We start from the raw sequence: 12,839 nt of genomic DNA, 5'->3' as shown, positions 1-12,839 counted from the left end.
CGCCATGTTACGAGGTTGCAGGGTTTTACTAGTCATTTGATTATTAGTTTGGTTTATCGCCCAGTGTAGTGTGAGTGGAGAAATTGTGGATTGTTCTGGGTGGAGTCAATAAACGTTGGTAATTTGAAGGGTGAGTGTTGAGTGTGTGAGTGTGTGTGTGTGTGTGGGGGGGGGGTTATTGCAAGTGGTACAGTAAGTATTAAGAGACATTTTGGAGAAAGAGGAAAGTACATATGAAGTTTACTGACTGAGAGGTGGATTTGACTGAAGGTTGTTTGAAGTACATTTAGTGTTCTATGATTTTTTTGAGGAGACTCCTCCTAATCACTTGCTTGGTGTAATCACATTGTTTGCAACCATGCCAGGCTGTGCGTTACCTGTCAGACCAGTCAGAAACATGCCCTGGGCTGTGCTGCCGATCAGCAAACATAAGTAAGACTATGGGCGGTATGCAATTAGTTTCACGTACGTGATAAAATTTCACCTGCCGGACTTTTCGCCTACATCGTGTATTATAGCTGTGGAAACTTATCGTGTATGTACCCACTATTCGCCTTATTCAATTCCAAGAGACGCGAAAACGGCGACACGCGAAGTCAAAACAGGCGGAAAGTGTTGTTAGAATCGGGGATATCAGCCTGAACCCCTCAAAAAGAAGCAGAAACATTGGGGATCAATGTAGTAGTGCCCGATTAGCTCTATTAAAACTGTTTACTTAAGTTGATACAATTGCCTCGAATTAGCGTCTTTGTACAAGTGGTGAAGAATAGCATTAACCAGTTTTTTTATGTGAAAATAAGTAGTCCTGTCAAATTTGGGGTACTTGAAAATGGGTGCTAGCATATTTTAAAGTCGCTAAAGTGAAGTTTTAAAAAACGTAAAAAAACGCACCTGAAGCAAGCACCTGCAATCAAAAAAACACTTCACCATCCTTGCAGACCACTAAGAAGTCTATTCCGCTACATTTTATTTTTGTTCCCCTAATTTGTACTTTTTCATCCCCATATGGAAAGTACTTTTTTGGGGTGTTCCTTACTTTTTTTTTTAGGGATATTTTGGCGCAGTTAGCCTTTGGGGGCTTCTATTCTCCAGCGATTCAGAGGCAAATCTTTATTGCCTATTACATTGCATTGACTTTCCGCGTACGCGACAAGCGGATGGAATTGAATACAGAAATAAATTTCCGACAGGCGAAAAGTCGCAATTCGCAATACTTTTTCGCGGATCTCGGCTTTTCGCTTCTAATTGAATACGGTTCTATGTGAGAAAGAATATGACCCATAGTGCTTCAGGGGAGTCACCTCAAAGAAATCACAGAAATATTCCATAGGTATCATCTACGGACTCTCACTAAAGCTACAGTGGTCAGGAGCGCTGTTAATGTACTTTTCAATTCATTCACATAAATTTGACACATAAGTTCTACTCTAAGGACATGTGGGGCCTCTTAATAAATGTATTGTTCCAATTTATCACTGATTTTAAGTGTAATGTACGGTTGATTAAAGATTAGAGAGCTGTGCATGAGGCTCTTAAACAAGTGTATCAGGTTGTCAATCATTGCATTAGTGTATTTATCAGAAAGAGATACTATCCACAGCTCGCTCTTTCTCCTGAAGGGGAGCCTGCGTATTAATCACTTTATTAATGTGTTAGAAATTGTTTAGAATATCAATACCCTAATCCTAATACCAGGGCCATAGCTAGGGTAGTGCGGCCGGTGCCATCGCACAGTGCACCACAGGTCAGGGGGTGCTGTTTGGGCCTGTAAAATTTCTGTTTATTATTATTCTCACTTGTAGTTTCCTCTTATTTCATCCCCAGCATCTCCTGGCCTCCCCTATCTCTTCCCTGGCCCTTCCCCATGAAGCCATGGCCCTTTTTGGGTGCATTATGTCCCTTTGAAAAATGAGGGGGCACCAATGCTCTTTCTGGCACAGGCCACCAAAAAGTCTAGTTACGGCTCTGCCTAATACTATGCTCTAATCCAAGGTCACTGCCATCACTCAGCATTTACAGCCACTGAAAGCCTTTACCCTTTATTATAAACTGGCACCACTCTGTGTCAGTATAACTACACAATTAATAATCACCACAGCCTTACTGATATATAATTACAAGCCGCACATATGGTATATTTCTCATAGAGGGGCTATTCATCATACCTAAACTTTCTCTGGAGGTAATTAGGTTTAGTACTCGCATGGAGTTCTACCTAATTACCGGAGGAATTCAACATTCCTCCTCCCCACAACTATCTATTTAGAAAAGCTGTCATTTGTACGATGACAGCTTCTCAGGAAATAGTTTTCCCTGCCTGCTCTAACTTACCGCAGCTGTAATCAGTGCTGTGCATGCACTGTTACATCTGTAAAACCAGCGCACGCGCAGCACTGCCTACAGCTGCGGTAATTTTGTGTGTGGCCCCTATCCGCTCACCTCACCCCCGTACCCGACTTACCTGCCCGCGCAGTAGGATCCGGCTCCGTCTGCTATGCTATACAGTTTAGAAAAAAAAAAAAGTTTGTTTTTTTTCTCTAAACTTTATTGTGTTCTGTTGGGAGTGTCACAGCAGACACAGGAGCCAGAGGAGGGAACAGAGCGACGGAGGAAGACGCCGGGGGACCTGCCCAGCTGAAAGCAGGTAAGTGTTACCTACTATACGCCACCTCACAGTAGCATATGGTAACACCATCAAATTCCGAGAATACATAATTTTCGGAATTTGATGAATACCATAATTTCCATATCTCCATACTAATGTATGAGGAGTGTGGAAATTAACGCATGCGGACTTTACCAGGAGATATCAGTGATATCTCCTGCGTTAAGATACTTCATGAATACTAAATTAACGTTAATTAAGGAAAATGTCCTTGAAAATGTTCTTTTAGTGTTGATGAATAGGCCCCAGAGACTTGAGTTCAGGAAAGATAAGAATGGCTAATATGATAACTTTATCAAGAAAAACTATGTTTAATGCTCCTTTGCATAACAAGACTTTCTTTCTTCAAGTGGTCCCTTAAAACTCACCTCTTTAGCTTTTCAAATTCCAGAATTACTCACATAACCTTCAAACTATTCTAACCAATTACTTCTCCTGTACACAGATCACACAAAACTCACACTTTCTCTTGCTACACAACCCACTTACCCCAGGCCAATGTTGCTGTGTGACTGGATCATAGAGCCCACCAAGAACCTCTGCAATCAGACTGGACCAATACGCAAAATGTAGCACTTATTATCGTATATCAAATTGCTATTTCACTTTAGTTTGAAGCTCGCAAGCAGGGCTCTCTGCTTTGTTTGTTTGTCATTAACCAGTCTCGTTTTATTACCCAACTGTAAAACGCAATGTAATATGCTTAGACCTATATAAATTTAAATACATAATTAAATAAAGTGTCTCATTATCTTTATTACTGAATGAACAGCAATTATATTTGTTATTTTTTTCAATGAATAATCATGTTAAATAAATAAGTGTAGACATTTGTTGTTATACAGGTATTTGATTTGTATTACAATATCCATACAGTTCTTACTAAGTATCAAAATATAAAATGAATGACTTGATCTTAATTAGATGAATATATTATTGTATATACTGTACCTCTAATTCTGAAGCATCACATAGTTGAAGCTTCTTCATATGTTTCTCACTCACTGATCTCCACTTGCTCATAAAATTCCTGTGCTCTTGCTTGCCAGGCTCTATTCCTTTAGCCCCCATCTTTGTACACAATGAATGTAACTCAGTCAAGTGTTCTTTTCCCTGGAAATATAGGCTGGCAGGGGACACACACAGGTCTACCCCCAGCATAGATGGGACTGATATACTTAGTTCTGTATCTTCCTTGCGAAACAACAAAAAAATTACAAATTAGAAACAACAGGAGGAAGAATCCATGAGACATCTCCACATTAGATCACATTCACAACACTGAACACCATCTTGCACTCTAATACCCCTTTCAGATATACGACCCGGGAAATTTCCTGCTCAGACCCGGGAATTTATCCTGTGCAAATCCCGGGTATTTGGTTGAGACCCCCCTTTCACACTACAGCGTCTACCAGGGAAATTCCCAGGTAGACCCCTTTCAGACATAAGCCGGGTTTTTCCCTGCCTCTCCTTTGCAGTCTGCCCCTCCTAGCCTATCCCCTCTCCGGCTGCCACTGATGATGTCATCAAAATGCATCAGGCAGCTGGCCAATCACAATCCAGCCATTTTTTTTATGAATAAATTATTTGTTTTATTCCCTATTTGCCTCCCACTAGGGAAGAGATAGATCCCCTTCCATAGATGTACTGCCCTGGTGGTCCAGCGGGAGTGCAAGCGGCCCGCTGTGGCCAGTGGCGGTTCTAGGGGTGGGCTAACAGGGCCATCACCTGGGGCGCCGGCCCCTAGAGGGCGCCACTGAGTCCCCAGAAGGTAAAAAAAAAAAAATCCCATAATAAGAAAAAAAACCAGCGCTGGACCCCCCCGCGTTGCCGGGCGCCCGCTGATATTTGTCCTATAGGACGCTCTGCACTGCCCACTCAATGCAAAAGCTGCTTGGTGCAGCCCAGGAGTAAATTCCCGGGTAGCACCATTCAGACATAAGCAGGGAAATTTCTCGGGACTTAACTGTTGGGAAAGTCCCTGGTTAATGGGAGGGTTGGCTACCCACGAACGTGTTCCCGGGTAGGTACCTTTCAGACATACACGAGATCCTGGGAATTTGGCCGAGGCAGGCCAAATTCCCGGGAATCTCAGTGTGTCTGAAAGGGGTATTAAATTATTCCTCTATGACTTTTAGAAATGTCTCTTTTTTATGAAATAATCTTCTAAGGTCTGTTCCACCTTCTACGTGCATGCGCAGTGGTAGCCACCCCTCCAACGGCCCCCACTGCTAGAGCGATGAGACAGACCCTAGCCGAAGATGGAAAGGATCTGGCAGGAATGGATAAGTATACAGCTGTCGGAAAGGCTGAGTGGGACAGTACTGGGGGGGGGGATTGGGCCATAGCAGAGAACAGAGACTGGGGCTGGGTGATACAGAGTGGGGGGCACAGTGGGATGTTGCAGTAGGCAGAGAGGGGCGAAGGCCAGGGTTGCAGGACTGGGTTGACCTTGCTCATGCTGGGTCCCTTTAGTAGTTTTGCAAAATAGTAACATGAACGTGCACATGATTAACAAGATGATGCACAAAACATAACTAACAAATGTTTAGGTTTAGGTAAAAATACATTACTGCAGACAATACGGAGCTGATTCAGAGTTGCATGCAAATATGCCAGATGGTGTGCTCAGGAGCGCACTGCCCCTATCCATCCGCTAGTGAGAGTAGCCGTGATCACTATCAGTGCACATTTGCACCAGCCTACTCCCTGTTACAAGTCATCCATCTCAAATCAGACAGATCTCTGTCTACGCTCATCTCTGAATAGCTCACAATTTTACCAACAGGCCCATTGTAGACACTCTGCACTCTTAGCCTTTGTATGAACGTCTAGTTGCTGCCCAATTACACCCACTCACACATTAGTGGAGATGTGGCTGAGATGAGTATGACTCTGAATTGGTGTAGTTGCTGAAAGTTGAGTATGTTTGGCTCGGACGCCTGCACAGTGTAAAAGCATGCAAGATCTGAATCAGCTCTCTATCTCTCCCAATTCCATTCCCATGTATTCTGCATAATGTACATGTACCTGACAGCTTTGGGCATTGCACTCCTGATTACTTCCATTATACTCAGATTCATTCCGCTGCTGGACTTCATGAGAACACTGCTTGCTTCCTCCTTCTCCCTCACAGCTGCCTGGTCCAGATCTTTTCTGACAAATGGAATGAGCTCTGTCTGATGGGTCACAATGTTCTTGTGAGTCAAAGTCCAAAAAATGTTGTAAACACTTCTGTACAAGTGAAAAGACAAATAATAGGTGCTAGGAAATATAGCAAATGAGTAGAACAAATGCATGTAAAATGATAAATGTAGCTAGTAAATTATATAACGTTACAATAAAGTCCTCCCCTGGCCTCTTTGGACTCTTGTCTTGATTAGTAAAACCATTATATCAGATCACTGTACACTGCAGCAAATCATTCTGAATCATAATGGCCTGACTCAAGGGGAATGAAGCTAATGGTTGCTATAAAGTATTACTAATGTATGCCATGCACAAAATACCATATAAATACTGCACACAATAGTATAGTATCATACTGACAGAAATATCAACTGCTAATCTCTACATTTTTATTGATTTTGCAATCTCTCTACATTAGACATTTGCAGAATGTATATTTTTCCATTGAATACAAGACTTTGTGATGAGGGACTGAGCAACTGAAACACTCACCAGTCTCAACAGACCTCTTAAATAATGTTCCCATACTAATTTGTTCACTCCTTCAATTAAAATAACTATATCTACTTATATACTATAGCCACCATGTTTAAATTTAATTTAGCCCCTCTTATAACTTTCTATACAGTGCTTTTTTTCTGATGGTACTCAACAGTACTGAGTACCAGCATTTTATTTCTTCACTAACTAGGAAGTCCTTCCAGTGTTATCACTGGTATATTTTAACACTCCTGTCTGGAACTTGTAACACCAGACTCTATTCCAGCTACTTTATAGACCAGGGAGACACTTATCTGGTCACAGGACCTTCAATAAGTAATTGAGTACACATATCTCTTTCCATAGTACCCGTACCATTTTCCAGTAGCCAAAAACACTGCTTCTATAAATACAGAAATCTTATATTAGGCGTATACATCAATAATGGCATCCAACACTTACTTAATGAAACCTAATCAAATTACTCTCTGCTCTAGTAGTGATATTACACTCCTTTAGTTTAAAAGACCCTTTATCCTTTAGATTAATATATACAATCAAAAAAACAGCTATCAGCAGTACTGCGTTGTGTTATATTTTATAATTCTTGTTGCACAAGCTCCTCTTTGTTCCATAAATAACCGACAAGGCTTCATGTGTCTTCTCTTGTCACTTCTTATTGTTATTCTAGAACAGTGTTTCCCAACCTCGGTCCTCAAGGCACACTAACAGTCCAGGCTTTAGTGATATCCATGCTTGAGTACAGATGGTTAATCAAAATAACTGAGGTACTAATTAAGACACCTATCCTTAAAACCTGGACTGTTAGTGTGCCTTGAGGAGCATGGTTGGGAAACCCTGTTCTAGACATTTTTCACATCTAGGGGCAAATTTACTAAAGTGAGATATTTTAGAAGTGACTTTTAAAGGAGATGTTGCCCATAGCAAACCAATCAGATTCTAGCTATTATCTTCTAGAAGGTGCTAGTTAAATGTTAAGTAGAATATGATTGGTTGCTATGGGCAACATCACTTTTAAAACTCACTTAAAAAAACTCTCACTTTAGTAAATTTACCCCCTACAGCAGTGATTCCCAACCTCGGTCCTCAAGGCACACTAACAGTCCTGGTTTTGGTGATATCCAGGTTTGAGCACAGATGGTTAATCAAAATAACTGAGGTACTAATTAAGGCCCTCATTCAGAGCCGTACGCTCTGAGCAGAGCGCACGCTCTGAATGAGGGCCGGCCTCCATGAAAATGGAGCGTCCTTCTGGACGCTCGTATAGCTGTGGGTCACCACCCACAGGCTATATGAGCGTGCATTTTGATGGCCGCGATGGTCGAGACCATCGCGACCATCGAAATTGCAAGCCGGAGCCTGCGGTTGAGGTTTTCAACCGCAAGCTCCGGAGTGATTTTGGCTCTATCAGAGCCAAAATCACTCCCACTGACATCACTAGTGATGTCAGTGGGCCGGATTTTGACGGGAGGCGTTCCTGTGGGAACGCCCCCGTCAGGGAGGCACGCCCCCGGCATGCCTACCAAAGGGGGCGTGCTGTCAATCAACATTGACAGCACGCCCCCTTTGATCGGACACAACGAGCGAAGGACTTTCCTTCGCTCGTCGCGTCTGGCGCATGCGCACGACGGAGCTCCCTCCGTCGTGCGCATGCTCAGTGCACACCATCGACCCACTTGCGAGCGGACAGCCGCTCGCGAGTGGGTCTGAATCAGGCCCTAAGTCACCTGTGCTCCAGTATGGCTAGCCTCAAAACCTGGACTGTTAGTGTGCCTTGAGGACCGTGGTTGGGAACCCCTGCCCTACAGTCTAATACTTGAAAATATATACCTTGCACTGTTAACTAAAATTGTCCATATTCTGTAAGACAAATTTGTCTCCTGAGCTATTATCCTGGGCATCAGCTAACGAGACACTGAACACCGGAAAGTGACATATTGTTCTCTAACAAGACATACAACCCGGGAATTACCCTGTTCAGACCCAGGTTTTTGCTCGAGACCCCATTCAGACATAAGCCTGTCTGCCCTGGCATTCTAATAGCCAGGGCATGACAGGCTGCTCTCATGTCAAGCTCATACACACATACATGGCACACAAAACACACATGTCACGCTCATGCACACTTGCGCAATCACACACCCCTTCTCCAGCCACCAGACCTCACAGCAGGCAGTGTCTCTGTAGTTTGTATGCACCGGATGCTTCTCCACACTGCAGCATGGACCAGACACCTTTTCAATCCATTGGGTACTTGGTCCTTACCCCTTGTTATAAGGGCTCCACAGATCCAGCGCTGACAGTGTTTTTCCCATTTTTTTCCCACCCCCTCCAGGCAGCCCTGCCCCTCCAGGCAGTCCCAAACGGCCAATCAGAAGCCTCTAGGTGCAGCCTGGGAGTAAACTCCCAGAATGCACCATGCAGATTTGAGCAGGGTTGTCTACCCAGGACTTAAGTCCCAGGAAATACCCTGGTCAATTGCAGTGGTGGCGATCCAGGAACATGTTCCCGGGTTGGTGCTTTTCAGACTTATGTGAGACCTGGGTATTTTGTCCGAGTTCCCATCTGGGCTGGTCAGTGAGCCAGGAACCGGAGCCAATCAGCGGCCGCTATATAGTTAGCGGCCCCTGGTTGGCTGTTGGCCACCGGCACTGTTCACACTGAGCAGTCAGGAGCCGGTTAACGGTGTATGTGGTCACACACATACACCGCTAATGTAAGTGTCTGGTCCTGGTCAATCGTTTTTTTTTTTTTTTGCCAAGACCCGGTGATGGTACGGAGATCAGTGCCAGGATGTAGGTGAGTATGGGATCTTTTTTACAGGTACACCTGTGGATGCTACGGGAGAAGTGGACATGAACATCTGGCAGCAGGTAGGTATGTGTGAGTGAGGTAGGTGAATGTAATAAAGTTGTGTGTGTACTGTGTTTTTTTTAACTATTTTACAGTGAGGGTACGGGTGCTGGCCGCCTGCTGGCACTTTTAGTTCCATAAGTGCCAAAGGGCAGGCATGCTGGCACCTGTAGTTCTACTGTAAAATGCAATAATTTTGAACTATTTCCCCAATTATTACCCCCGTACTCACCGCTCCAGGGGTGCGGGGAAGAGCCCCGGACTTCAGCCTAAACCTGGGGTTTCGGGAGAGTAGGGACCCCTTCTTGGGGCGGTCACCACCTTCCCTGAGAACCCCGGCTTTGGCGGATCGGCTTGGGGTGTTAGGACCTAATTCAGAGTCGGTCGAAGCGGGCGCACGGTCGTACGCCGAATGCAGGCGTGCCTAATTATGCGAACAACGGTTTATGGGAGTGCATAATTAACAAAGTAGCGTCATGGCACATGTGACATGGGAAGTTTTTACACTGACATGATCGTAGAGCTTAAGAGAGGGTATGGTCAACCTTAAGCTCTACGACCAGTTCCGATGGTTCCCGATGGTCTCGATTAATCCTTATATGCCCGGAGATGACGTGCAATGCGTACGAGAAGGGGGTGCATTTTTTTTAATTCCGGCCGCTTCCTCCCCTTGGTCGGCCAGCTACCGATCCGAACTTAGGGACGCAACTTGCGAGGGAATTATTTGCATATCTGGCCCCTTTTCCCGTACGACCGTGCGGCCGCTTCGACCGACTCTGAATGAGGTCCTTAATGCTTTGGCCCTGGAGACCCGGTGTTAGGATGTCCTGGCTGTGGCATTACACCCCGGTCGGTTTGGGTCCGGTGCTGGTTTTAAATATAGGGGGACCCCTACGCATATCTCCTCCATTTTTTTCAGAACATGTGTAAATAGGTCAAGGACAAATATACAGTGTAGTAACATAGCTTACATAGGAGTATAGTGTATTGCTTGTAAGAATACTCACAGGTTCATGCCTAGGGGGTCATTCAGACCCGTTCGCGAGCAAAGGACGCTCGCAAACGGGTCGATGTTGCCCCACTGCGCATGCGCACGACGGAGGGAGCTCCGTCGTGCGCATGCGCGAGACCCGGAGAGCGACGGGCTCTCCGTTGCTCCGGGTCTCGCACCAAAGGGGGCGTGCTGTCGATGTTGATTGACAGCACGGCCCCTTTGGTGGGCGTGCCGGGGGCGTGCCTGCCAGACGGAGGCGTTCCCATGGGAACGCCTACTGTCTCAAGTCGGCCCCACTGACATCACTAGTGATGTCAGTGGGAGTGATTTTGGCTCTGATAGAGCCAAAATCACTCCAGGGCTTGCGGCAGCGAGACCCTACCGCTGGGTCTCCGTCGCAAGCACGATGGTCGCGATGGTCTTGACCATCGCGACCATCATCATGGACGCTCGCATAAGCTGTGGGTGGTAACCCACAGCTATGCCAGTGTCCATGAGGACGCTCCTAAAACATGTAGGAGGGCCCAGATTCAGAGCGAGCGCTCTGGTCAGAGCGTTCAGCTCTGAATCAGGCCCCTAGTGTGATCTCTACTGTCACTAAAATTCTCCCTGTGGTAAGATATCTCTTTGTATCTCTGTATCTCCATCAAGTGAGGCCATGTTTCTCTTATCCATAGAAGGCTTGTTTCTATTCTCCATGGATATGATCTCATTGCCACCATCACTTACTACGGACTGCTGTTGATCCTCAGGCTTTTGTATGTCATTCTCCATTGAATATTGGTCTTGCCTGTTGCCTCTTTCAGACTGATCATCTTCCCGTTGTTCAGCAGGTTCCACAGATTTGTTACTGGAATAGTTTATGTTAAATGATGTGCCTGCTCCAGATTCATCTGTACCCTCACAGTACAGAGATGTGCAGGATTGGGAACATTCTTTATGAATATCAGGCTCCAAAGTCTATGGAAATAATAATAATAATAATAATACTACTAATAATCTATATATATATATATATATATACTCCAACCACTGGCGGCACTCCGGATAACAAACAATGCGGACACTTAGCTGGTTTCAGCGACGTTTCAGCGCCTTTAATCAGCGCTTTTATCAAGCATATACAGTAATACAAAAGTGAATAACAGACTTAAATAGCTCACCACCCAGCAGGCCAAACCTCCGATGTAGCACACGTGCGCTGCCAGACAGCAGTCGCACAGGACATGACGTCATGGTCAGCCGCTGGTGTAACCATAGTGATGTGAATGCACACTAATACTCACTGTGACTGCTCATCGAATGATCATTAGATAAAAGCAAACTCTGTGTCAAAACCGAAAAGCGGCCTGAAACAGAATATGCAACATTAAGTGAAAATAAATGAAAACACCAATACTCTAAAACTTACTCTCGGCAAACTGCCGTAATTATGCTAAAAGCACCATGACCACTACCTACACCTATACATACATGACCGACAACATCAACACGACGTACCTTAACATATATAACATTGGACACATAAAACAATGTCTATTTACAATGTACAGCAAAATATTAATGCACACAATAAACAGACGAACAGCAACAGATATGTACCCACCTTGTATCAACCCACAAAAAACCTATTATGACTATAAGCAGGCCCAAAAATTAACAAAGACTACACTAAGATGTAAAATGGTGTCCGAACATGTCAAGCAGCCCCCTTGGAAGCAATAATCTATTAACCGCTACGGCAAGCACCACTAACTGTTAAATGATAGACTCTATGGATGTTTATACAAAGCATTGAAGACCTAAAGTCTCATTCAAACCACGAGAGTAAGTTTTAGAGTATTGGTGTTTTCATTTATTTTCACTTAATGTTGCATATTCTGTTTCAGGCCGCTTTTCGGTTTTGACACAGAGTTTGCTTTTATCTAATGATCATTCGATGAGCAGTCACAGTGAGTATTAGTGTGCATTCACATCACTATGGTTACACCAGCGGCTGACCATGACGTCATGTCCTGTGCGACTGCTGTCTGGCAGCGCACGTGTGCTACATCGGAGGTTTGGCCTGCTGGGTGGTGAGCTATTTAAGTCTGTTATTCACTTTTGTATTACTGTATATGCTTGATAAAAGCGCTGATTAAAGGCGCTGAAACGTCGCTGAAACCAGCTAAGTGTCCGCATTGTTTGTTATCCGGAGTGCCGCCAGTGGTTGGAGTATGTGTCAGTGTATCCCCGTTTGGAGGTCACAGTGAGGAGGGCACCCGGTCCAGTTATACAATATACCTGTGAGTGCCGGATCTTGGAGAGTTATATATATATATATATATATATATATATATATATATACTTCATTCAAATGTCATGTACAGTTATTCATTGAAGCAGAGTTGTTGTGCTAGTACACATAAATGATTACACACTGACAGCATTGTCATTGTAGGTTTGTGTTAAGTGTTGCAGCCTAGTTCACTGACAGATTTCCAGGAGAGAATCGTGTATTTCTCAAGCCATCAATCCAAACTGGAGTATTGTCTAAGAATAAAGCTCTTGCACATTAATTTTTAAATTGGCAGCACTGTAACCTAACTTTTTGATAAATATGGTGCAGGGTTTGCAATAACGATTTTCAAATAT

General features: G+C 44.3%; 1 protein-coding gene across 1 annotated transcript in view; it reads right to left on the bottom strand.

Annotated features, from left to right (window-relative positions):
- Nucleotides 1-12,839, bottom strand: part of LOC148529103 (uncharacterized) — an 86,641-nt gene that overhangs the window by 58,196 nt on the left and 15,606 nt on the right. Inside the window, exons 9-11 of the mRNA XM_088468842.1 lie at nt 10,935-11,165; nt 5,699-5,902; nt 3,617-3,859 (exon numbers count right to left, since the gene is read on the bottom strand). Coding sequence (XP_088324968.1) covers nt 3,617-3,859; nt 5,699-5,902; nt 10,935-11,165 — 678 coding nt within the window. The remainder of the gene's footprint in view (nt 1-3,616; nt 3,860-5,698; nt 5,903-10,934; nt 11,166-12,839) is intronic.

Source organism: Taudactylus pleione, unplaced genomic scaffold (assembly GCF_031769625.1).
Source record: "Taudactylus pleione unplaced genomic scaffold, aTauple2 ptg000086l, whole genome shotgun sequence".
Classification (NCBI taxonomy): Eukaryota; Metazoa; Chordata; class Amphibia; order Anura; family Myobatrachidae; genus Taudactylus; species Taudactylus pleione.
The sequence above is the reverse complement of the archived record's forward strand: the minus strand, read 5'-3'. Positions and strand labels throughout refer to the sequence as shown.